Genomic DNA, 22,527 nt, shown 5'->3' on the forward strand with positions numbered 1-22,527 from the left:
GTGTGACAAGGACGAACGGATTAGATGTTGGTGAAGATCCAGATCCTATAACTTTGAAAGTGATTCTTCACCATTGAGAGATGGGACCAACAACTATATAAAGCAGGATATCTTCAAAAGTTGTGGACGGATTCGGACGAACCTTGGTGCACAAGTCGGGTGTGTTGAAAAGACAAACCGATTCGCTTTTGGTGAAGATCCGAATACGAGACTTTTTCAATTTTCAAAGTAATTATTCACCATTCAGAGATGGGACCAAAAATGATATATAGCATGATATTTCAAAAAAAAATATTGGGTCCAATATGTTTTGCTGGATCAGGCATTGCGTGGCAGAGGTATGTGCTCGACTTCGTGCCCTTCCAGTTAAACCTGTGTTGCATTTAAATTTTAAAACGAGTGCTGTGTATTCGAACCGTGGTCTCGTCCTCCGGTCTAAATAACCTCCACCCCACCTCCCCCTGCCTTTCCTCCCCCACCTCCCTCATTAAGCAGACCACATTCCCTGATACAGCAATGCGGTGAAATAAAAACACAACGTACATGTGTGTGCTGCACCCGTCCCTCATTCCCCAATATACACACGTGCTGTACCAAGTGCCCAATTCCCCGTGTTCAGGAAGATCATGGTGGGACATGCTGTCAGGGCCTTTTGGGGTGGCCAAACTGCGTGACGTCGAGACTGAGTGGAGGCTGTTTCCTCTGTCTTGTCATTTGTGTACAACACCAACGACAGGACAGAAAGGCCATATTAATAGCTGCCTACAGCCTGGTGTTGGCTTAGTGGTTAGGGTGGCGGCTTGGGATCCTAGGGTCCTGAGTTCAAGCCCCATTGGCCACTGAATTAAAAAATACACCAGGAGGTTGACTCAGCCCGTCATCCTTCCGAGGTCGGCAAAAATGAGCAGCAGTGCACTGGTAAGGGGGACACTGCATCAGCGCCATAGCCGCGTCCCAACCAATGATGCAACCAGCAGCCACAAGCTGCACTTGATGGAGAGAGAGAATAGCTGCCTGCAGAGTTTTGTGTTGCTTTAAGAGAAGGGTGGGGGGTATTGGTGGAATGTTGGATGACCTTTTGGCTGGTTGTAGCTCAGGAACATTAGTGGTGAGCCATGCGGGGGATAATAATAATGTGGGGAGGGTCAACTGAACCTTCAATGAAGATATATACATTTTTAGGGGAGCATTTGCAGGATTTAGGTGTGGGATGACTTTTTTTTTTTTCCAGGGATTTTGCCACGTGTGGGAGTCAGTACAGATTTCTCTAACGGAGTGGCAGATGTGAACCAGTGTTTGGAGGGGTGGTGTAAGGGAGAGGGGTTTGGGTTTGGAAATACGTGAGGATCTCTGCATTTTCACAGTGAGTGTATGCTGTCAAATGACATGGTGCTTAATCGAAGACGGGCGGCGAGATTCGCGGCGGTTCTCGAGAAATAAATTGGGACGTTTTTAGACTAGAAGCTGAGGATGAGGTTGGAGGGTTGGAGCAGCAGGGGGTGCTTGATAGAAGGGAAAGGTTGAAGGTGTTGTATATGATGCCAGGATCATAAATGGAAAGATGGAAGCTCGGATGGATGGTGAGGGATATGACATAGTTGCTGTAAGTGAGACGTGGGGCAGTGAGCAATCCAACTTGCAGGACAAGAATTCAAGGTGACAGGGTTTTTCGGTGTTATAGGAAAGAGCAATGGAGAAGAGGTGTGGCAATTTTGGTGAAAGACCGCGTTTCATGACGAGAAAGGCACAACATTAAGGGGGGAAATGATGTAGAGGGCTCTGTGTGGATTGAGTATAATAAGTAATAACAACAACAATATCATTCCTTTCCTGCAATAAAGGCACAGAGGGCTGCCGAGGCAGTTTCATTGGCAAGGAGTTCAGTACTGGACGGGTTGTCACTCCAATGCAGGTTACCCTGAATGGTCATTACCTCAATCAATACGCTGGTAATCATTTTGCCAAACTCAGAAGGATGACAGACTGAGTCAACCCCACCTGGTGTTAATTCAATGGTTACAGGGGCTCAAAACTCAGGACCCCAAGGTCCCAAGCCAGCCACCTTAACTGCAAAGCCAACACCAGGCTGTGGATTGAGATTAGAGATTGTAAAAACATAATGTTACTTGTATGATGCTTTTCTAGGCCTCCTGGTGTGAGGGCAGAGCAGGAAAGATGGAAATGTGAGTAACTCAGAAAGGCACGTGATAGGGAAGAGTTTTGATTATGGTGATTTTAACTTGCCTGGGATAGATTGGTTCCAGGAACAAGGAAAGGGCAGAAGAGGATTTTGTTTTCATCCTATTCCAGGATTGCCTTTTCACCAGGTTTGTAGAAAATCCCAAAAGGATGTGTGCCGTGTTCGATTTCTTTTTGAGTAACTGTCCCAATAAGGTGGAGGTCGGAGAACATGTGGACAAGCGACCACAATGTCGGGGAACAATTCTTGGAGAACTGTAGACCGGTCTGTACAACTCTATTGTTGAGATGTGAAGTTTGGGACGGTGGTGTGAGGTTGTTGAATTTTCAGTGGGAAACTTTGAGGGTATGAGAATTGATTTGGGAGTTTTAGATTGGGTAAAGTTAGTGAGTGGGCGATCTCCATCGGAGAAATGGGCAACCTTGAAGGTGCAAAAGTGTCGGGTGCATCGTAGGTATATTCCAGTAAGGTGTAAAGGAAGAAGCAGGTACAAAGTAACAAAAATACGGTCTGACTCACATAAGTCGAGGAGTAAACAGAGGCTACATAAGAAAATAACTTGGTCGGCCAAAAGGCAATATGAAAAGGACATAACCAAAAATATTAAACATAACAGCAAGACTTTCTTTAAATACATGAGGGAAGGATGGGGTTAAGAAGAGGATGGTCCCATTAAGGAATAACACAGGAGAATTGGTGGATGATGAGGGTGAAACGGCAGACATGAAACTTTAAAAAAAATTTTTTTTTTTGCTTCTACATTTACATGGGAACAGCCAAGAGAACTTACAGTATCGATATCAGGGGTTAAGCAAGGCCTTTTAGAAGAGGTCCAAGTTGGAGTAGATGAAGTGAAGAAACTGCTAGAAATATTATGGGATGATAAAGCTCAAGGACTGGAGAATGTGCAATCCTGGAGTATTGCTGGAGGTGGCAGAGCAGATAAGCGAGCTGTTAGGGGATATCTTTAACAGCTCGTTGGAGTCAGGACATTTACCAGATGATTGGAGAGTAGTAAATGTAACACCGTTATTTAAGAAAGGATCCAGAGAATAATTATTGTAGAACTACAGATTTGTTTGTTTGACTTCAGTTGTGGGGAAGGTGTTGGAGGCATTAATTAAGGACCAGATGAGGAATCATATAAAACAAATACAAAGTTATTAAAGGTACTCAGCATGGGTTTACCCTAGGCAGTCACTGTTTAACAAATCTTTAAGAGTTCTATGAAGCAGTGTCTGATTTGGTGGATGAGGGAAAGGCAGTGGACATAGTACATCTAGACTTTAAGAAGTCATTTGATAAGGTACCACATCGGAGGTTGTTAGCCAAAGTGAGGGCTTGTGGAGTGGCTGGTCAGGTAGCTAATTGGATTGCAAACTGGCTTCGTGGTAGGAAGCAAAGATTGGCTGTGAGTGGGAGGATGTAAGTAGCGGGGTACCTCAGAGATCAGTACTCGGACCATTACTATTCATTATTTATATCAACGATTTGGATAATGGGGTGAAGAGTAAGCTTTCCAAATTTGCAGATGACACAAAGCTTTGAGGTGAGGTGGTTAGCAGAAGGGGTGGTCATCAGATTCAGGAAAGTATTGATACTTACATAGATTGGGTAAAAGATTGGCAGATGGAATTTAACCAAAGCAAGTGTAAGGTGTTGGGGATGGGAAAGAACAATGAAAAAAGAGATTACACGATGCAAGGGACAGCCTTGGAGTGTGTCACACAGGAGGATCTGGGATTGGTAAGGCCAAATCGGGAACAAAAATATATATGTATGTATGTGTATATATATATATATATATATATATATATATATATATATATATATATATATATATATATATATATATATATATATATATATATATATATATATATATATATATATATATATATATATATATATACAAACTGAAACGCAAAAGAAACCTACCACCTTTTAAACCTTCAAATATCAACAATAACACTGCGTGTAGTAAATGCGTGAACTTATTTGTGGACAATAGTGTCCTCACTGTCAGACAAAACAGTCACGGATGGTCACTTGAACCTTCAATGGTCACTTCATAACACAACTGTTGAACAGCTGTTTTGACTGTCAGTGATTAGCCAAAGGGTATGGGATGATTTTAATGAGCTGCACGTGACGTCTTGATATTGGCTTTAAAAAGGCCAGTGGAAAATGGGCATTTCAATCAACATGCCACGATTGTCAAGACATCAACGGCAGTGTGCCTTGGGCACACTGCAAGGCGGATTGAGCTACCGTGAGGTGGCACGTCGCCTTGGCTGTTCACACCAGACGACATCGGCCCTGGTGGACAGAGACACCCTCCACAACTCTGCAGATGACAGACCTCGATCAGGGAGGCCAAGAGTCACCATTGCAATCCAGGACAGGCAGATGGTCCTAAGTCAAATGGCTTCAGACATTGAGGACTGAGTGGGACAGAATCCAGCAGCAATCCATCCAAAGACTGGTAGGCAGTATGCGCCGACGATGCACTGCCTGTATCCAAAACAATGGTGGCCACACACGCTATTGAAAGGGGACTGACATTGCACCCTGTGCTGTTCTGTACTGTAGAACAAACTTATGAGATGGTGTATCTTGGTCAAAACTTGACATGTCATCAATAAAATGCCAATGTTTCAATTAGCAATTGTTGGTTTGTTTTATTTTGAACTGTAACAATTTTATTACATTTCAAACAAGTGGTAAGTTTCTTTTGCGTTTCAATATATATATATATATATATATATATATATATATATATATATATATATATATATATATATATATATATATATATATATATATATATATATATATATATATATATATATACATATATATATATACACACATACATATCCACCAGTTGATTGTCCACGCCAACTTCCATTTTTGAACCCGCCTCTTTTTTTTTCATCATTTGATATTTTGTCAAACATCCTGGAAGAAAAAAAATGGATGGAAGGAAGGACATACCAAGAATCGAAGCGCTTTGCACCACTTAAAAAATCCACATCATCGTGAATGACCTTGGACAATTCTTTAAATCAATCACTTCCCCAATGTCGATATAGAGCGTTTACAGCTTCAACCGAGCCTCAGGGCTGAGAGCATTACGGCCGCCTTCCGTTTCCGTGCACGATGTATGAGCAATACTGATCGGCGTACGCAAGTTTCATCGCAGCCGACGCAATAACATTCAGTGCACGTTTCAGATTAAAATGATGCAAAATACGACTGGTTTTAAACCGAGCAAACTGTGCGACAAACGTAGAACGTCGACAAATCTTGCGAACGCGATGCATCATCTTCATGATATGAGCTTCATTTTTGAAGATGCTTTTCATCCGTTTGCAAATTCCGATGGGAAGTGCTGAAGCTGTGGTATGTGGGAACAGTGATTGATGAGCGATGCTCGCCGTGTGATATTTTCTCCGATTTCGCTGGTGGGGAGTTCGACCTGGCGGTACTGGTGAGGCCACATCCCACATATGTAAATCTGTGTATTCAATGTTGACTGGAGCTCTACATGCAAAGATGGCGGAGGCAATAATATTAATATGCATGAAGTGTTTAGTTTGTTTTTGTATTTTGCCTTACATTTACTATATATTACTTTAGAACTGAGGATTGTATATTTAATAGTCCAGCGGTCACTTCACATCACGTCACCGATAACCAATGCGATACACGACCCCCACCGCCCCGATAACCAATGCTATACACGACACCCCCCCCTAATAACCAATGCTATACAAGACCCCCACCGCCCCGATAACCAATGCTGTGCACGACACCCCCCCCTAATAATCAATGCTATACACGACCACCACCACCACGATAACCAATGCTATACACGACCCCCACCACCCCGATCACCAATGCTATATATGACACCCCCTAAAAAACCAATGCTATACACGACCCCCACCACCCCGATCACCAATGCTATATATATATATGACACCCCCCCTAAAAAACCAATACTATACACGACCCCCACCGCCCCGATAACCAATGCTGAGGCGTTCCATGTCAAGTGTACACATTTTTCAGCAAAATTTTAACACAGTCTCAGATTTCACTCTTTTTTTTGTTCAAGTGTTTGTATCCACGGTAAAACATTATGTGTCAATTTGCAGACCTGGGGGCCCGTTTTAGCCCCCCCCCCCAATTTTGAGGTGCCCCTGGTTGACGCACAATCTTCCAGTGGCCATATCACAGGTTGTAGTGGCCCAATTTGGATGATCTTGGGATCAAAATGCTCGTAAAAGCAAGATCTTTTGAATCGTGTAAAGTAAAATCACTCCGAAACAGTAATTCAAAAAGTTATAGTTTGGGGCGTCCGTTGACCTTGGGCCCCCGCCCCCCAGCCAAACCGATGATCCCAATTTTTTCGTGTGAGAATACCCCTTCATATACTCAAACACCTCAGCATAAATTAAAATGGGATCTCAATCGGTTCAAGTGTGATGATGGTTTATTGTTCGGGGTCCACATATCACTACTTCTTGATTCGACATTGGGCGACATTTGCCGTCATCGTTCCAATGACATCACCTGCTGGCAGGCGACTTTATGTCTGAAATTGACAATCATATATATATATATATATATATATATATATATATATATATATATATATATATATATATTTATATATATATATATATATATATATATATAGCATCATTTGCGAAAAATTATTCTGCCTATTGTGTCTATTGATTTTTAAGTGTACATTTTTTGTATAACAATCATCGAATTAAGTTATAAATGGGATAATCTCAGTTTTTGCATATTTTGCAGGAAGCATGGCGACTGAAGATCGAAAGGAGTTCCGAAAATACTGTTGCGATCCGTTCAGCTGCCATAAAACGAAACAACGAAAATATCTTCACAATGTGTCAAATGATATATAAAAAATATATAAATGACCGTTTTTACAGCCATTTTTCCCTGCTGTGCAGGGGTTGGCTTTTTCTTGAGGCAATGTTTTTTATGGCCGGATGCCCTTCCTGACGCCAACCCTGGTCGCCTCTTACGACACACAGGGATATGGTACACCTATTCTAACCGGTGCATACACCGGGACCAGTACACTGGGACTCACTTCGCCGACCTCAGATGGATGACAGGCTGAGTCAACCTCCTGGTGTTAATTCAGCAGCCAACGGGTTTTGAACTCAGGATCCTGGGATCCCAAGCCGCCACCCTAACCACTAAGCCCACACCAGGCTAGATGTGTCAAATGATATGTTTATGAAATTTTCTTCAACGGTGAAAAAAAGATGACAGACTTTGTACTTCGTGCAGAAAAAAACTTTCTCAGTTGTCACCAGAGCGAATTGAAGAATCATCTTCGACCAGTTCAAAATTATCATCAGAAGGTACTATCGAAGGCATTGCAGAATCTATTTCGACAGATGAGGACGAGGATGTTTTTGAGCGAAAAGCGGAAGTTGACCTATTAAACCAGTCGTTATCGATGATAGGCAAAAGCCCATTCGACAAACGAAAGGCGGAAAGGAACCCAGGGTACGTTCCTGAAAAGTGAAGTAAAGTGGAAGATTCTGTGCGAAAGAAATTAGAACTAGTTGCTGGACCAAGCACTGCGGAGAAAACACAAAATACAGCGTCAAAATGTGATGAAAACTGCATGCCAGAGGTGATCAAAAGCCTGAAAGAAAAATACGTTGTTTCCAGCCGTTCAGAGCAAATACGTACACTGACAATATTTGCTAGGAATATGAGCATCAGAGGGATGATGAGTGAATTCAGTTGCTCCCAAAGAATGGCTGTGCAAGCCAAAAATTTAGAGAAAGAAAATGGTATGAGCTATCATCTCCAAATCTCAAATAGGGTAAAATATTGCCTGACAAAGTGAAATCCGCCATAACCGAATTTTACTGAAGTGATGAAGTCAGCCGAATAATGCCAGGGAAAAAGGACTGTGTGGTGGTCAGGAATGAACATGGAAAAGACAAAATTCAAAAGCGCCTGGTACTAAACAATCTCAAGGAACTGTTTCAGAAATTCAAAGAGAAGAACCCTGGCTTGAAAGTTGGATTCGCAAAGTTCGCCATGCTCCGTCCCTCGGAGTGTGTCCTGGCCGGTTCAGGCGGTACACACGGTGTATGTGTATGTACGATACATCAAAATGTGAAACTCATGATGTTTGGTTCCAAAATGCCACAGATAGCCGAACTTCCTTGCTATCATCATGTGATAGCACGCATAGTTTGTAACCCAGCACAACCGGCATGTTATTTCAGAACTTGTGAAAGTTGCCCATCAATTGAAGACTTCAAAACCGAGCTACTGAGTGCTTATGAACTGGAGGATATTGATGAAATTCAGTTTAAACGGTGGACATCCACCGACAGATCTGAACTGAGCTCCATGGTCCTGCCTTTGGAAGAATTCCTTCATCAATTCTGTGAACGTGCGGTGAAATTAGTGAGACACAACTTCATTGCCAAGGCCCAATCTCAGTTTCTGAAAAAATAAGAAAGACGAAATCGGTGAAGGAGAATTTGTCATTATTGGAGACTTCTCAGAGAACTATTCGTTTGTCGTACAGGATGCGGCCCAAGGATTCCATTGGAACTGCTCTCAAGCGACAATTCACCCCTGGGTTTACTATTTCAAATCAAACGATGGCAAATTAAACCACAATTCGATCACGATTATATCAGAATGCAATACTCACGACGTTGTCTCAGTCCACTTCTTCCAAAGAATGCTCATTGTACACTTTAAATCGAGCTTTAGAAATGTAAAGAAGCTTTACTATTTCTCAGACAGTTGCGCTGGCCAATATAAAAATTGCAAAGCCTTCATAAACCTATGTCGTCACATATCAGAGTACGGTATTGACGCAGAATGGCATTTTTTTGCCACAAGTCATGGCAAGGGCCCTTCAGATGGCGTGGGAGGTACAGTAAAACGAGAAGCAACACGTGAGAGCCTGCGTAGACCTTACGACAGTCAAATTATTTCTCCAAAAGATATTTTCGCCTTTGCTGAAAATGGTTTGAATGAAATGAAGTTCGGTTCCGGGATCCAAGAGGCGTATGACGAGGAAAAACAAAATCTGGAAGAAAGGTTAAAAACGGCCAAAACCATAGCTGGAACTCAAAAACTTCATGCTTTCATCCATATTTCTGAAACTGCTCTTCAAGTACACGAATTCAGGCAAAGCGAGGAACACCGTATCGAGTCAGGTATTTCAAAATCTACACCAACTTTTAACGGGAAACTCTCAGGTTATGTCACAGTGCACTATGATGGAAAATGGTGGCTTGCCTGCATCATGGAAGCCTTTCAGGACACTCATGAAGTGAAAGTGAATTTTCTTCATCCAAAAGGGCCCGCAAATAGTTTCTTTTTTCCTGACATTGAACATCACTGCATTTTAGACATTTCTGATATACTTCTTTCCGTAGAACCAAAAACTGCTACAGGTAGAACCTACACAATCAGTAAAAAAAGAAACACAGCTGTCAAATAAAACATTGGTTGGCAAAAAATCTTGACTATAATATGCTCGGAAAAACTCTAACTCGTACTAGTATCGCTTCCAGTTCCTGCATGTGCACGTGGAAAATGTATGTACAATATACTGATATATAGTGTATTGGAAATCTTGTGTTCAAATATTGTGCTATGTATTGTGGCGTATTGTGTGTCCAGCACCCGAGTTCCCGAACAATAAAACCATCATCACACTTGAACCCATTGAGATCCCATTTTCCTTGATGCTGAGGTGTTGGAGTATATGAAGGGGTATTCTCACACGAAAAAATCGGGACCATCGGTTTGGCTGGGGAGCGGGGGCCCAAGGTCAAAGGGCGCCCCAAACTATAACTTTTTCGATTACTGTTTGAGCGATTTTATTTTACGCGATTCGAAAGATCTCGCTTTTACGAGCATTTTGATACCAAGATCAGCCAAATCGGACGACTACAACCTGTGGTACGGCCTCTGGAAGATTGCGGGGCAGCCGGGGGCACCCAAATTTGGGGGGGCCCCTGAAATGGGCCCCGATGGGCCCACAGGTCTAAAAGTTGGTATTTTGATTTTTTTTCACCCAAGTGAATAAATGACCAACATATGGGGAGAAAATGAGGTATTGGTGTCGGGAGGGTGTGTACATTTGACATGGAATGCCCCTGCTATACCCCCTCCCCCCCCCCACGTCAGTCTCCCGAGTCTCCTCAGGTGAGCGTGACACCATTCCAGGGTGTTTCTCTTCAATTTTTCCTTCACAACACACAAAACACCATTATCGAACATCGAGGGAGAAGCTCAAGCCCTCGAACGTCGAGATAATGGACACACGACGTGAGGCAACCGTGAACCCACCTGCGGTCGCTCCCCAGCACGTCCAGGTAACCAACGTCGGAGCCAGTCTCAGGTTGGTAGGGCCCGGCGGACGCCTGCTTGGACAGCGCCATGAGACTGAGGCGGGAATCGTAGGTCAGGTGGAACGCCTTCCCTTCCTTCTCTGATTTGCCAGGGAGGAGAAGAGCACACGGAGAGAACGTGAGAGTGGAGAGCAGGCAAAAGGGAGGAGGTAAAGACCAACAGGGACAACGTGAGGAGAATGATGACTGACGCGATTGGAGGATGTTCACCGTTCCTGCCGTACTCGTACCTTTGTAAAATGTCAGCGCCAGATGGTAGAGCTCAGAAAGTGGGAATCCCCAGGTGTTCACGGCTTCCTGAACTCGCTCCACCTGCTGAACGTTGTCGCCCATCGCGCCTTCATCTCCCCGGGCCTCCTGATCCCCATCTGACGCCATGACGGCCACGTCTCCCAAAACGTCACTTCCGGACACGAATACTTCCGGCTCTTCCGGCTTCCAACGTTGTTGTTGTTTGTTGTAATTTATTGCAAACAAGGTACTGTACACGCCTCAGGTGTGCAACAAAGCGAGGTTCTGAATCCGCTTCACAATAAAACATCCTCACAGTGGAGGGTCTTTCCGGTCAAGTTGGCCGATGTCACGTGTGAGGAGGTTTAAAAATGCCGACAACGGTTTGACGTCACACTCGGTGCGTTTCATTGAAAGTTTTTTTTTTTAATGAAAATAAACAACACTTGTTGGTAAAACCGGTACGTGATCATGCAAATCATGTAAATCAAGATCTTGCAAAGGTTTTTTTTTTTGCATTACTCTACTCCGATTCGTGGCTCAACTTGATTCCCGAGCGATCGCAGAAACGGACAGAAAAATTGCCAGCAGGTGGTGCTGCATCACGGAGTCACGCTTTGTGCTTGCAATGTGGATCGGTAATCCCCTTCCCCTCCACGAAAAAATGTTTTTCCCCATCCTCATTTTATGAACCCCCCCCCCCTTATTTTCCGCTCTACGCATACGTAATTTATAAATTATATTCCTCTCCACCCACACCTTGTGAGATGGGCATGAGGAAGAATAGACTGTTGTCACACTTCGATTTGGACCCCACCATTGGGGGGGAGGTAAAGGGATGTTGAACGTTTATAGATGTTGAAGAATTCGGATAAAATGTATTTTATTGCTATTAAATGCACCTTTCAATAAGATCGAGGTATGTAAGTAAGCTTGGATTTTAAAAGCTGAGATGGTGAAGGAGCAGAGAATATGTGTAAATCCAAGGATTCCACAATCTTCAAAAGGTTGAAAAACACTCCAGCCACACCCAGTCCGAGTACATGCTCTCACTGACATCCTTCCGACCGGCAGCACACACACACACGAAACACCAGGGCGACAGTTTGTATCCAAGTCAAGATACCAACCCAGGGATACACAGCTGCGGGCTATTGTCAGCCTGGTTTATTTCTTCCAACCCACAACAAAAATATTTGTCAACCTTTCAAACAGTTCCCAATATATAATTATTATTTTGTACAAGCCTTTGGCTGCTGGCTTGCATCATTGCTGGGAGCATGGCCGTGCCCCATTTCCAGGAAGCCGGTCGTCATTTTGCCGACCTCAGAAAGATGACACGCCGAGTCAACCCATCTGGTGTTGTTCGACGGCACGACAGCGGCTCAAACTCAAGACGGTAAAATCTTAAGGCAGCCATCAACCAGGGTTAGTTCCCAATATGGAACCTGAGTTGTTACATTGGTGCTCCATGACTGAGCAGGTCATTCCACACTTATGATGGACAAGCCTTCACCACTGAGTTTCAGTCCCTCCTGTTCAACTGCAGCCTGCCTGACACAGGGTTGACTCCACAAAAGCATTTTACAAGGAAAGTACTCGGCCTTGTAAAATTTGTCTACTCTTTTTGGAAAAGTTTCGAAGCCAGCTTACACGTTGCCGAACATTTGCAGAACTGCCAGCCTCAACTAAAAAAAGTAAATAATCACAACCAAAGTACGTATGTTTCCACATTTTTTTTCTTTATTTATTTTTTGTTCAGCTCAACAGGCACTATTTCGATGGAACATTTTAACTGTCATTTGTAAATGAGAAAAGTCAAAACATTGAAAAACTTAGGTGGTGGGGGGGGGGAACAACCCCATTGCACACAATGTTGATAGACAGTTCCAACCATGCTTTTCCTCCACCTTCAAGTCCAAAAAATTGTCCTCACAATACAAAAAGATCCATGACAGACGCACGAGGGTTGTAATGACAATTCAGACAAACATGGTGCGAGACTTGTAACTTATTGAGGTGGAGGGGAAGGGGAGGGAATGGAAGAACTGGAAATTCCGTTGTGCAAACGAGTTGACTTGCAATTGAAGTGGAGAAGGGGATGGAGGGAGGAAAATAAATAAATAAAAATAAAACTCGCAATGAAACAGGAGGTAGACGGCACACTCTCCTGGGTGGGGGAGGAGCGGTCGAAAATACAGCAAAAGGCAAGGCGGTTGTGAAAGCACAACTTGGGTTAACAATGATGCTGCGAGGCTTAAAAAAAAAGACAGGATGTGTTTAAAAAATTCCGGACAAAAGCACAACGTTACCCTGATTGTGGGAGTTTCCTTGTCAACCATTTTCATCTTTCGAGAGGCATTCAAAAGGTTCTGGAAACGGGATAATCAATTGGCACCCGAGAAAAGTGTTGTTTTTTCTCATTAAAACTTAATTGTACGTTTGCTTATCTGCCCTTAGTTTTGTTAATCTGACCAATCCAGTTAACGGTCTAAATTTGTGAACTAGATCAGTCAGATTAACAAAACCATCTTGGACCAAAATTGAGCAGAGGATGCCAACCTTTTAAAAACAGAAGCTGCCAACTCCAAACAATGCACGACAAACGGTGGCCATGAGTTGGGAAGGTGCACCCTCATATTCTACATCGGTAACTGAATGGGTGGATGACCGAGTGTTGTCGCAAGTCTCTTGAAGACAACCCCAGGTTTTGTTGTTCTTCCTAAAAATCCCTTTAGATTGGGTGATGCCGAATGGTAGTTCGCTGCTGCGCTGCTCTATCCACAACACTACTCAATTTCACAACCCTCCCATCTCAACCTTTTTCTCCTGCCTCGCTCATTAAACACATCTGCTTTCTTTGGACGTCTTTCACCCAAGTTACTGCCAGCAGACGCGATCGACGCACAAACTGTTGCCCGGGTCGAGGCAATAATCACCGAGGATTGCCACGTTAAGGCCACCGGAATATCCACAGAATGTGCGATTTCCAAAAGCAGCGTTTTTCACCGCAACATGTGGACATGCACCAGTCAGGGGCAAGTGCGCACATTGGGAGCTCAACAAGATGGGTCCCAAAAAACCTCAGCCCTCAGGGGTGACGGCAACATCGAGAGTTTTTTTTTTTTTTCCAAACAGTACAACTCAGACCCATCTGATATAGCCACTCATCCTGTGATGAAACGACGCTTCAGCACTGGGATCTTAATTCGAGTCCATACCGAATAAACAAAATTTAAAATTTAATTAAAATGTTGGCGCAACATCAACCAACGTATCCCGTTCCTACAATGTGCCGAAATGCCCCTCACATTTACAGGTGTTAGTTTATACTTAAACAATGCAAAACATTTGGATTATTATTGATGGCAATTTAAAATATATATAATAAAATAATAATTTTTTAAAAAGGTAGTGAAGGAAGATGGGAAAGACATCAAGCAGATATTGACCAGCTTCACACATGTCCGGTTAAAAACAACCCTTGAACGTGCGTGCATCATCAAGAACCAGCACTCGGAGCAAAATGTCCTTTACACTTAATACGTTTAAAATATCTTGAGAGACCATTTCATTATGTACAATAATTACAAATGGAGCAATAAACAGCAATGTGAAGATGACGAACAATAACGTTAATAAAAGGAGAGAGTGCAATGGGGCAAGAGGGAAGGGGGCAGTGGGAAGGGGAAGAGAGCGAGAGAAAATGGACATGGAGCATGTTGCCGCAGTGCAGTTCGATCCTTCAGCTCAATAAGCGGTCATTTCCTATCCTTGGAGGAAGGCAGAGATCATGGGAAGTGGGAAAGGCAAAATTAGTCCAGCACCCAGAAACATTTTGGGCAACACCACCACCAAAAAACAATGCTTGCTAAACTTCATTGCATTGGATCGGAAACAAAAACATGTGTCATGTACATGCGGGCATTGCAATTCGAGGAACAAAACCGTATTGCCGGGTGGAAAAACCAAACTCTTCAAAGGTTCAACAAAATAATAATAATACTAAGTTTTTTTTTTTTTTTTTTTTAAAGGCTCGATGTAAAGACATTCTTAGCACTGGTTATTCCCGATAAAAGAAGTACAGTTCAAACAAATTTAATTAACTAAAACATTGTTGAAACAGCTAATGGAATCCCGGGGACCCAGCTATAAATGGTCATCCTGTTGTTTGGCAGGCAGGGTGATTACCACCACCACCACCGAAGGTGGACGGAGGTTACGTTTTCACCCGTCTGTCTGTGAACAGGATATCTCAAAAGGTCGTGGATGGATTCGGCCGAAATTTGGTGGAGAGTTTGGGTGTATGTGAGACGAGGACGAATGGATTCGATTTTGGTGAAGATCCGGATGCTACAATCTTTTTGAAGTGATTCTTCACCATTGTGAGAGGACCAAAAACGATATAAAACACAATATTTCAAAACGTTATGGATGGATTTGGACGAAACTTGGTGGACAGGTGGGTGTGTGACGAGGACCGATCAATTAGATTTTTGTGAAGACCAAGATCCAAACCCGGATGCAAGAAATCTTTATATTTTTAAGCCATTCCACCATCGAGTGATGGAGCCCAAAAACGGTATTTCAAAAAAATTGGACAAGTTGTGACAAAACTAGTGGATGAGTTGGTTAGATAACAAGCACATGGGATTTTGGTTCAGGTCTGGCCTATCAGTGCGATACAAAACGTAAACTGTTCAGCCTGGCAGAGGTATGCGCTCCAGTTCATCAATATGTGTGACATCCCTCAAATGGACGTTAAACAGGGCGTCCCGTCCGCAGGTGTCAAGCTTCCCTTCGTGTCTTTTTTAAGACGCATCTGGAACAAATCACTAACTCCTGCACTCTGGGTCTCACGTCCTATGTCAGAATGGTGAACCGTCCAAGATTAGGTCTCGGCTCAAAACGATTCTCGACTGCTCGTGATACGACTTAAAACTCAACTTCGAAGCCGATGTTGATGGCAGCTTTGCTGAACACCAGCATCTGATCGGTTCAAAAATAATTTGTGGGGATTTCGAGCAACTGCAGCTAATTCAAGTGCAAGAGATTTTCAAACTCACAAAATTGGAATAAACCTCACTTCAATAAAGGCATTTAAATGTGTACAAATTTCATAAATGACCTTGAACCCAATGAAAGGTCAGCTTTCCATCCAAAGATGTTCATCCTTTTATGTGGCCCACTAGCTTTCGGTTAACATTTCAACATGAATGCACCATATTTTAACAGCTTAAACATCAGATAACAAAATTGCCTTGCTTGCTACAAACATAGCGTTTGGAGCGCAAGGCTGGGTGCCAGACTGAATGGAAAGCTCGAGATATGTCCAGAGAGATTGCCCCGATCCTCCATCCATTGTTGGCGGAGTATAAGACCGACCACGATGCATTCAACTTCACAAAGGTTTTATTGACAACACTCAGCTCCATTACTGGCCCCGTGTGTCGCGCATGTGCACACGACACTCACGTCAAACCCAAGGAAGGGTGATACATCACAATATCTCCCCCCTTCAATTACAAATCGAACCGGTCTAGATGGTTAGGTACACGGGAGGACCTACGCAAAGGAGTTGTTACAGGCACAGATTTAGGTGACATGAACAAACACAACAGACTGGCAGCGGGTACAGGTACAGAAACTTTGGGTAGAGATGCACTCCATTTGTGGAATGTGGTCTGGATCTGTAACTGAGCAACATGCGTGAAACACGTTTGAAGCGAACCTTGAGTAACACACCTTGACTCTTGCTTGATAATCTGTACAGCACGCTCTGCCTGACCATTAGAAGCGGGTCTAAACGGAGCAGAACTGACATGTTCGATACCATGCAATCACCTGGTGCAAATCCGAATTGATGATCTGAGACGAGGCCATTGAAGAATAGGAAAGATTTATGTTCACTGCGATGATAGATTCCTTGACCTCATTGCTGATTGGTCTGTAGTTAATTGTAATATCGATCATTTTTGACACCATTTTTCAAAGGGGAAGAATCCTAAGTTTAAAAATAAAAAAAATCAGATCCAGATTTAGATCTTCACCAAAATTGAATCAATTGTTCCATGTCATACACCCAATCTGTCTACCAAGTTTTGCCTGAATCTGTCCACAACCTTTTGAGATATTGTGTTCACAGGCAGAGATAGACTGGGGTGAAAACATAACCAACGTCCACCTCCGATGGCAGAAGGAAAGACAGTGCAGAAACAGTCGTGTACGATAGAAGGATGGGTACATAGAAGCGAGGGGCTGGAGACAAAATTTGAAAGCAAAACAGAATTGGAGGCATTCAGCCTTTTTTTTTTTTTTTTTTTTTGTATACCTTGGTCGAGGCTCGTATGAGAGCGAACACACAACTCACAGCAAGGAGGCATGAGACAAGAGGGCGGGAGTGGAAGGGACAAAAAAGTGGGGAACGGAGACATTAGGTGAACTGTGGAAGGGAGAGGGATGCGGATGGGACGGGGAACATGGTGAAGAGAAGATGGACATTTCAGGGACTTTCAGGAAGGAAAGCAGGAGAAATGAAGGAAGTGGGCTTGGGTGGATTATCGGGGGTAGAAAAGATCGAGGATTTGGATGGGGGAAGATAAGAGGTGGTGGTGAACAGCTGTTTTGAAAGCCTGGAGGGAAGAATGGGAAAGAATAGAGTGAGGAAGTTTATTCCAAAGGCGGGAAAAAAGAGGAATGAAAGAGTGAAGATGAGCAGTGATTCGTGATTTTGGTAGTTTTACCAGAAGGGGGTTGTTGGCGGACCTTGAGCGCCCTGTGGAAATGTGGTGGGGACAAATCGCAGAGAGAGCAGGGGGGGCAAGGCTGGAGAGGAGTCGGTAGAAGACAGAAAGACCACCGACCAACCTGCGGTGATTGAGTGAGAGGCCCAAAGACTCAGCTTCATTGCGGGAGATGCCGATGATCTTAAATGCCCTGGTTTCGACAGCGTGAAGCCGAGAAAGGTGGGAGGCAGGAGCACCAGCCCAGAGGGGAGAGCAGTACTCCATCAGGCTACGGACAAAAGCTTTGTAAGTGGTCAGGAGCTCAAGAGGGCCGAGGAAGGACTTAGCACGACGGAGGATTCCCAGTCGGCGACTGGCTTTTGAGGCGAGGTTGGAAATGTGACTTTCCCAGGAAAGGTCATGGCAGATAGTGAGACCGAGAAGCTTGAAAGAAAAGACTTCTTCCAGAGGATTGTTGAGAAAGTGGATGGGGGGGGGGTTTTGTAAACGGTCCTTTCGAAGAGACATAGTGAGTGTGAGATTTGTCTGGATTGAAAGACATGTTCCACGTGTTGGACCAGTTTGTGATTTTATCCAGATCTGCAGTGAGCGAAGAAGCTGCTGCTTGCCGGTCTGAGGGATGACAGATGGTACGGCAGAGGGTGGAGTTGTCGGCAAAGAGAAATAGAGGATTTTCCAGAGAGTCCGAGAGATCATTGATGAAAACCAGAAAAAGAACAGGGCCCAGAACGCTACCTTGAGGAACTCCAGCCTGCACAGGAAGAGGGGATGAAAGAACTCCATTTAGGGCCACACGTTGACTGCGACAGGAGAGGAAGTCTGCGAGCCATGAGTGGAGATGGCCTTGAATACCATGGGATGAGAGTTTGGTGAGTAGGGCAGGGTGCCAGACTGTGTCAAAAGCACGTGATATGTCCAGGGATACGGCTCGGATTTCCTGTCTGGCATTGAGGACCTCCATCCATTGATGGGAGAGCAGAAGCAGCATATCCAGGGTAGAGTGACCTGGTCTGAAACCAAATTGATGATTGGAAATCAAGCCATTGGAGAAGAGGAAGGATTTCATATCTGAGGCGATGATGGATTCCATCACCTTGCTGATGATTGGGAGAAGGCTGATTGGTCTGTAGTTACAGGGATCTGTTTTTGCACCTTTTTATGCAGGGCAGTGATGTTAGCAGATTTCCAAGCAGATGGCAGATGACCTTGGGCAAATGAGAGGGTGAATAGAACAGAGAGGGTGAGCAAGAGCAGAAGAGCAGGCTTTGAGGACACGTGGGCTGATGCCGTCTGGACCGGTTGCAGAATCTAAAGCAGATTGAATCTAAAGCAGAATCTAAAGCAGGTTGCCTTCTCACAAGCAGAGTTGGCTGTGGTGTCATTTGAAGTCAGGGAAGGGGGAGCATACTCCAGAGACAGATTGTCATCAGGTTTTGGAAAAGAGACAAGTTTGAAAGTTCATTCTTGAGATTGGACAGATGTTTTCTCACTGAGTGGACACTTGGTCTGGATTTGTGGAATTAAAGTCACAATTTGTTTTTTTTTTCATAAAAATTGAAAATTTTCATTAAGACAAATAATAATAATAATAATATATATATATTTAAAACGTTCACAAATATCCACTCCCCTGCCTCGCCCACTCACCTGTAACATCCCACCAGGACCACTTCGGAATCAGCGCCTCGTGCAGTCTTCAGAAGCTGAGAAGGCATGGAGGTTTCCCATCTGGCTCAGACCACTCTGTATGTGGGCTACGTGCACCTCCACATTGTTTTCAAAACAGCTGCTCACAGCGCACAGAAGGAAGACATTGGGATAAGGACACAACCAGTAGGGGCAAACTGTGTCCCATTGGTGGTAGCCTAGCAGTAAGGACAATACACTAGCCTTCCACATGTTGTGGGTTCAAAAATCTGGCTGATGTTGTAGTTTTAACAACTTGTTTTCCAATCTTCTAGAAACTGAGCTAATCTCAAAAGAATAACCATGTCACCATCAAGTCTAGAAAAAAACCCCAAAAAACAGCTGACTCATTACTGACTTCCAGAAAGAGCAATTCTGCAGGTTCTGTCCTGGTTGTCCTGTCCTGCTAGATGGAAAACTTAAAGCTCTCAAAGTAATGGAGTGCAGAGCAGAATGAACAAGAGCAGCACTTAGTACAGCGCATACCTCTGTCAGGTTGAACAGTTTACGTGTCGTATCACACTGACAGGCTGGATCTGCATCGGGTCCTTAACCAAAATAAATAATAAATCTAATCAGCTTGTTCTGGTCACCCGACAGACTCATCCACCAAGTTTTGTCATAACTCATCCACAACCTTTTAGAATATCGTGCTACATATCATTTTTGGCCCAATCCATCAATGGTGAAGAATCGCTTTAAAAAATTCCCGGATCCGGATCTTCACCAAAATCGAATCAATTAGTCATCACACACCCAACCTGTCCACTGAATTTTGTCCGAATCGATCCACAACGTTTTGAGACACCCTGCTCAGACAGACAAAACGAAACAGACAAACAGACAGTCGTGAAAACATTACCTCCATCCACCTTTGACGGTGAAGGTAAAGAGGCAAAAGCACAAAAAAAAAATTTTTTAATCCTCCTCCCCAAAATTGGGAACAAAGAAAATAACCTAATCTGGTCACATTTCAACAAGTACTTGTTCCCACATGAGAATCTCAGCTTTGTCCACCATCAGTGTATGTGCCAACAATTTAGTGCTGAAGGATGGATAACAATTTGGAATGTGAACACCAATTCAAAATGTGCATGCACGCACTTCCCCCATACCCAGAGATCTTATCCAAAGCGATACTCACGTGGTGTTGCTTGGATCAAGCGAGCTTTTGATTTCTTCCAGCGAGTCAGTCAGGGATTTGAACTCAAATGAGTTCAAGTCACCCTCAGCCAAGTACTACAACAACAAGAATGCGGAGTTTAATAAAAAGGAAGACGAAGGCATGGAAGACAGATGGACAAGAGAAAATAATAACAATAAATAGGAATTTATAATAAGAAATGGCTGAAGGTTCACCTTGATGTGCAGTAGCAAGGCAGTAAGGCGTGCAACAAGTGTGGTCAAAGCTTCACTCTGCGGTCCAGCAGAACCTGGTTGAGCCTGCCTCTGTTGTACTGTCTCCTGTGCCTCAGCCTTACATCGCAGTTGCACCTCCAATGGTTCATCCATTGGCTGCAAGCCCTGCTCCGGTGCCAGCTGAGCGCATCAACACCGGCTCCAAAACCAGCTTGGTATGCATCCAAACATCTAATTACGCAAGTCACGACATTCAACCCAATAAAGATATCGATCCACACCAAGAGGAGCTTTAAGAGGACTCAGACCTGGCGGCAGTGCTGTTGAACAGCGTGCAACGTGCGGTTTAGGTCCTTATTGAGACGTTCCAGTTGGAGAACCACACCGGCGTAGCGCTTCTGGAACTCCACACACAGCGGCTCCGAGAACGTCCGCTGCGCAGGCACAAGTGTTACTCACTCTTCAAATGAACAATTCACAAGGTCAACCGGCAATCCATGTACACATTTTCCTCCCTCGTTACCGCATTTGCATTCCTTTTCCTGGACAGGTTTTGGAACCTGACACATTGCAGTAAAGCTGAGGGTAGTTCAAGGTTGACATGCACTCTTAATTCGATAAAAAAAAAATTACCCCTGGTTGGGGGTGACGGTCATTTCTGAAGCTCTGCAGATGTGGATCTCTGATCAGCTTAGAAGTCGTCGTCTTTTGGTTCAACGTACAGATGAAAGCCCGAGAGTAAAAAGGATAGAAAACCTCAGAAATCAAACTACATTTCTGAGTTATCTGGAGATAGGACATCGAGACTGGTTTCATTAGGTCATCTCTAACGAGATGACCTAAAAAAAATCAAATGGGGAAGTTACCAAAAGTTATTTCAAGATATTCTCCACTACACATACACATCCGTTTCATCAACGTGGTTGCACCTCAATGTCAACTGGGAAGATACAATTGAGACAGTGGGTCAAGAAGATGAAAATGACAAGATGACCAGTCTGGACAACTTAAAACTTCCCAACCCATATTTACATTGGCCACGTGAGGGCAAGCATTATCTATCGTGCAACGCCATGCCATGCGCCAGCATATGTGAATGTCGTACGCTCATTTCATGTGCTAAAGTCATCGAAATACCGTGCATTGATGGTTTTCACACAAATCTATCCATTCAGGTCCCAAACACGATTGCCACAAGCCTTCCGGTTGAAGGGTGAAACTCTTTTGGTGGTGGGTTCATGTATAATAATAACCTGGCAATTCCACCAAATGAGCTGTTCAACCAAAGGTTTGTTGTGAAAATGCTTAAGATCACTTAACGATTCACACACTTTGTTTTTTTTTGTTTTCCTCAGTCTACCATTTAAAGGCAACTGTATAAAAGAGATTCATCACCCAATTGTGGAGACAGTCATGAAGGAGAATGTAAAACCAGATGACAGTCACTGGAGACTAACTTGACGAATCACCCCTGTACCACAACACACGCGACTATCCTGGCCACGATCCAATTTTACCCAGAATGCTTTCACCAGCATTTATGCCATTTCCTATGTCAAACTCCTTCAAGGTATACAATGTTCGACAAAATTGTCCACGTCATCATTGAACTGCCCTCAGACAAACTTGCCAATGCCTAACAGTTGTTGGTGGTGGTGGTGGTGGTACTGCTCCATACTCTGGCAGACCTCAACCAAGGAAATGTAGAAGTTCGCCAGAGTACTGGCACATGATGACCCACTATTTTTAAAAGGTACTGTGGTGTCCCCAACATCTTTGAAAGACGGCACACTCAGAAATTCAACAAGCGGTATGTGTAGCGCCAGGACGACAGTTTGCAATTGGGTCAGGAATC

At 43.7% G+C, this 22,527-nt stretch overlaps 2 protein-coding genes across 4 annotated transcripts in view; both read right to left on the reverse strand.

Moving 5' to 3' along the window:
- Positions 1–11,073, reverse strand: part of ACBD3 (acyl-CoA binding domain containing 3) — a 57,667-nt gene extending 46,594 nt beyond the window's left edge. Inside the window, exons 1-2 of the mRNA XM_085894388.1 lie at positions 10,881–11,073; positions 10,589–10,730 (exon numbers count right to left, since the gene is read on the reverse strand). Coding sequence (XP_085750514.1) covers positions 10,589–10,730; positions 10,881–11,028 — 290 coding nt within the window. The 5' untranslated portion in view covers positions 11,029–11,073. The remainder of the gene's footprint in view (positions 1–10,588; positions 10,731–10,880) is intronic.
- A 1,529-nt stretch (positions 11,074–12,602) lies between these two features.
- The window catches only part of LIN9 (lin-9 DREAM MuvB core complex component), an 87,139-nt gene continuing 77,214 nt past the window's right edge, over positions 12,603–22,527 (reverse strand). For 2 of the 3 annotated variants that reach the window (XM_085894394.1, XM_085894392.1), the window contains exons 12-16: positions 20,981–21,106; positions 20,673–20,852; positions 20,458–20,552; positions 19,275–19,413; positions 12,603–14,654 (exon numbers count right to left, since the gene is read on the reverse strand). In XM_085894394.1, coding sequence (XP_085750520.1) covers positions 19,305–19,413; positions 20,458–20,552; positions 20,673–20,852; positions 20,981–21,106 — 510 coding nt within the window. In that variant the 3' untranslated portion in view covers positions 12,603–14,654; positions 19,275–19,304. The remainder of the gene's footprint in view (positions 14,655–19,274; positions 19,414–20,457; positions 20,553–20,672; positions 20,853–20,980; positions 21,107–22,527) is intronic. The other variant, XM_085894393.1, reaches the window with a different exon arrangement.

This window comes from Eptatretus burgeri, chromosome 9 (assembly GCF_056783735.1).
Source record: "Eptatretus burgeri isolate ZD-2024b chromosome 9, Ebu_testis_v1, whole genome shotgun sequence".
Lineage (NCBI taxonomy): Eukaryota > Metazoa > Chordata > Myxini > Myxiniformes > Myxinidae > Eptatretus > Eptatretus burgeri.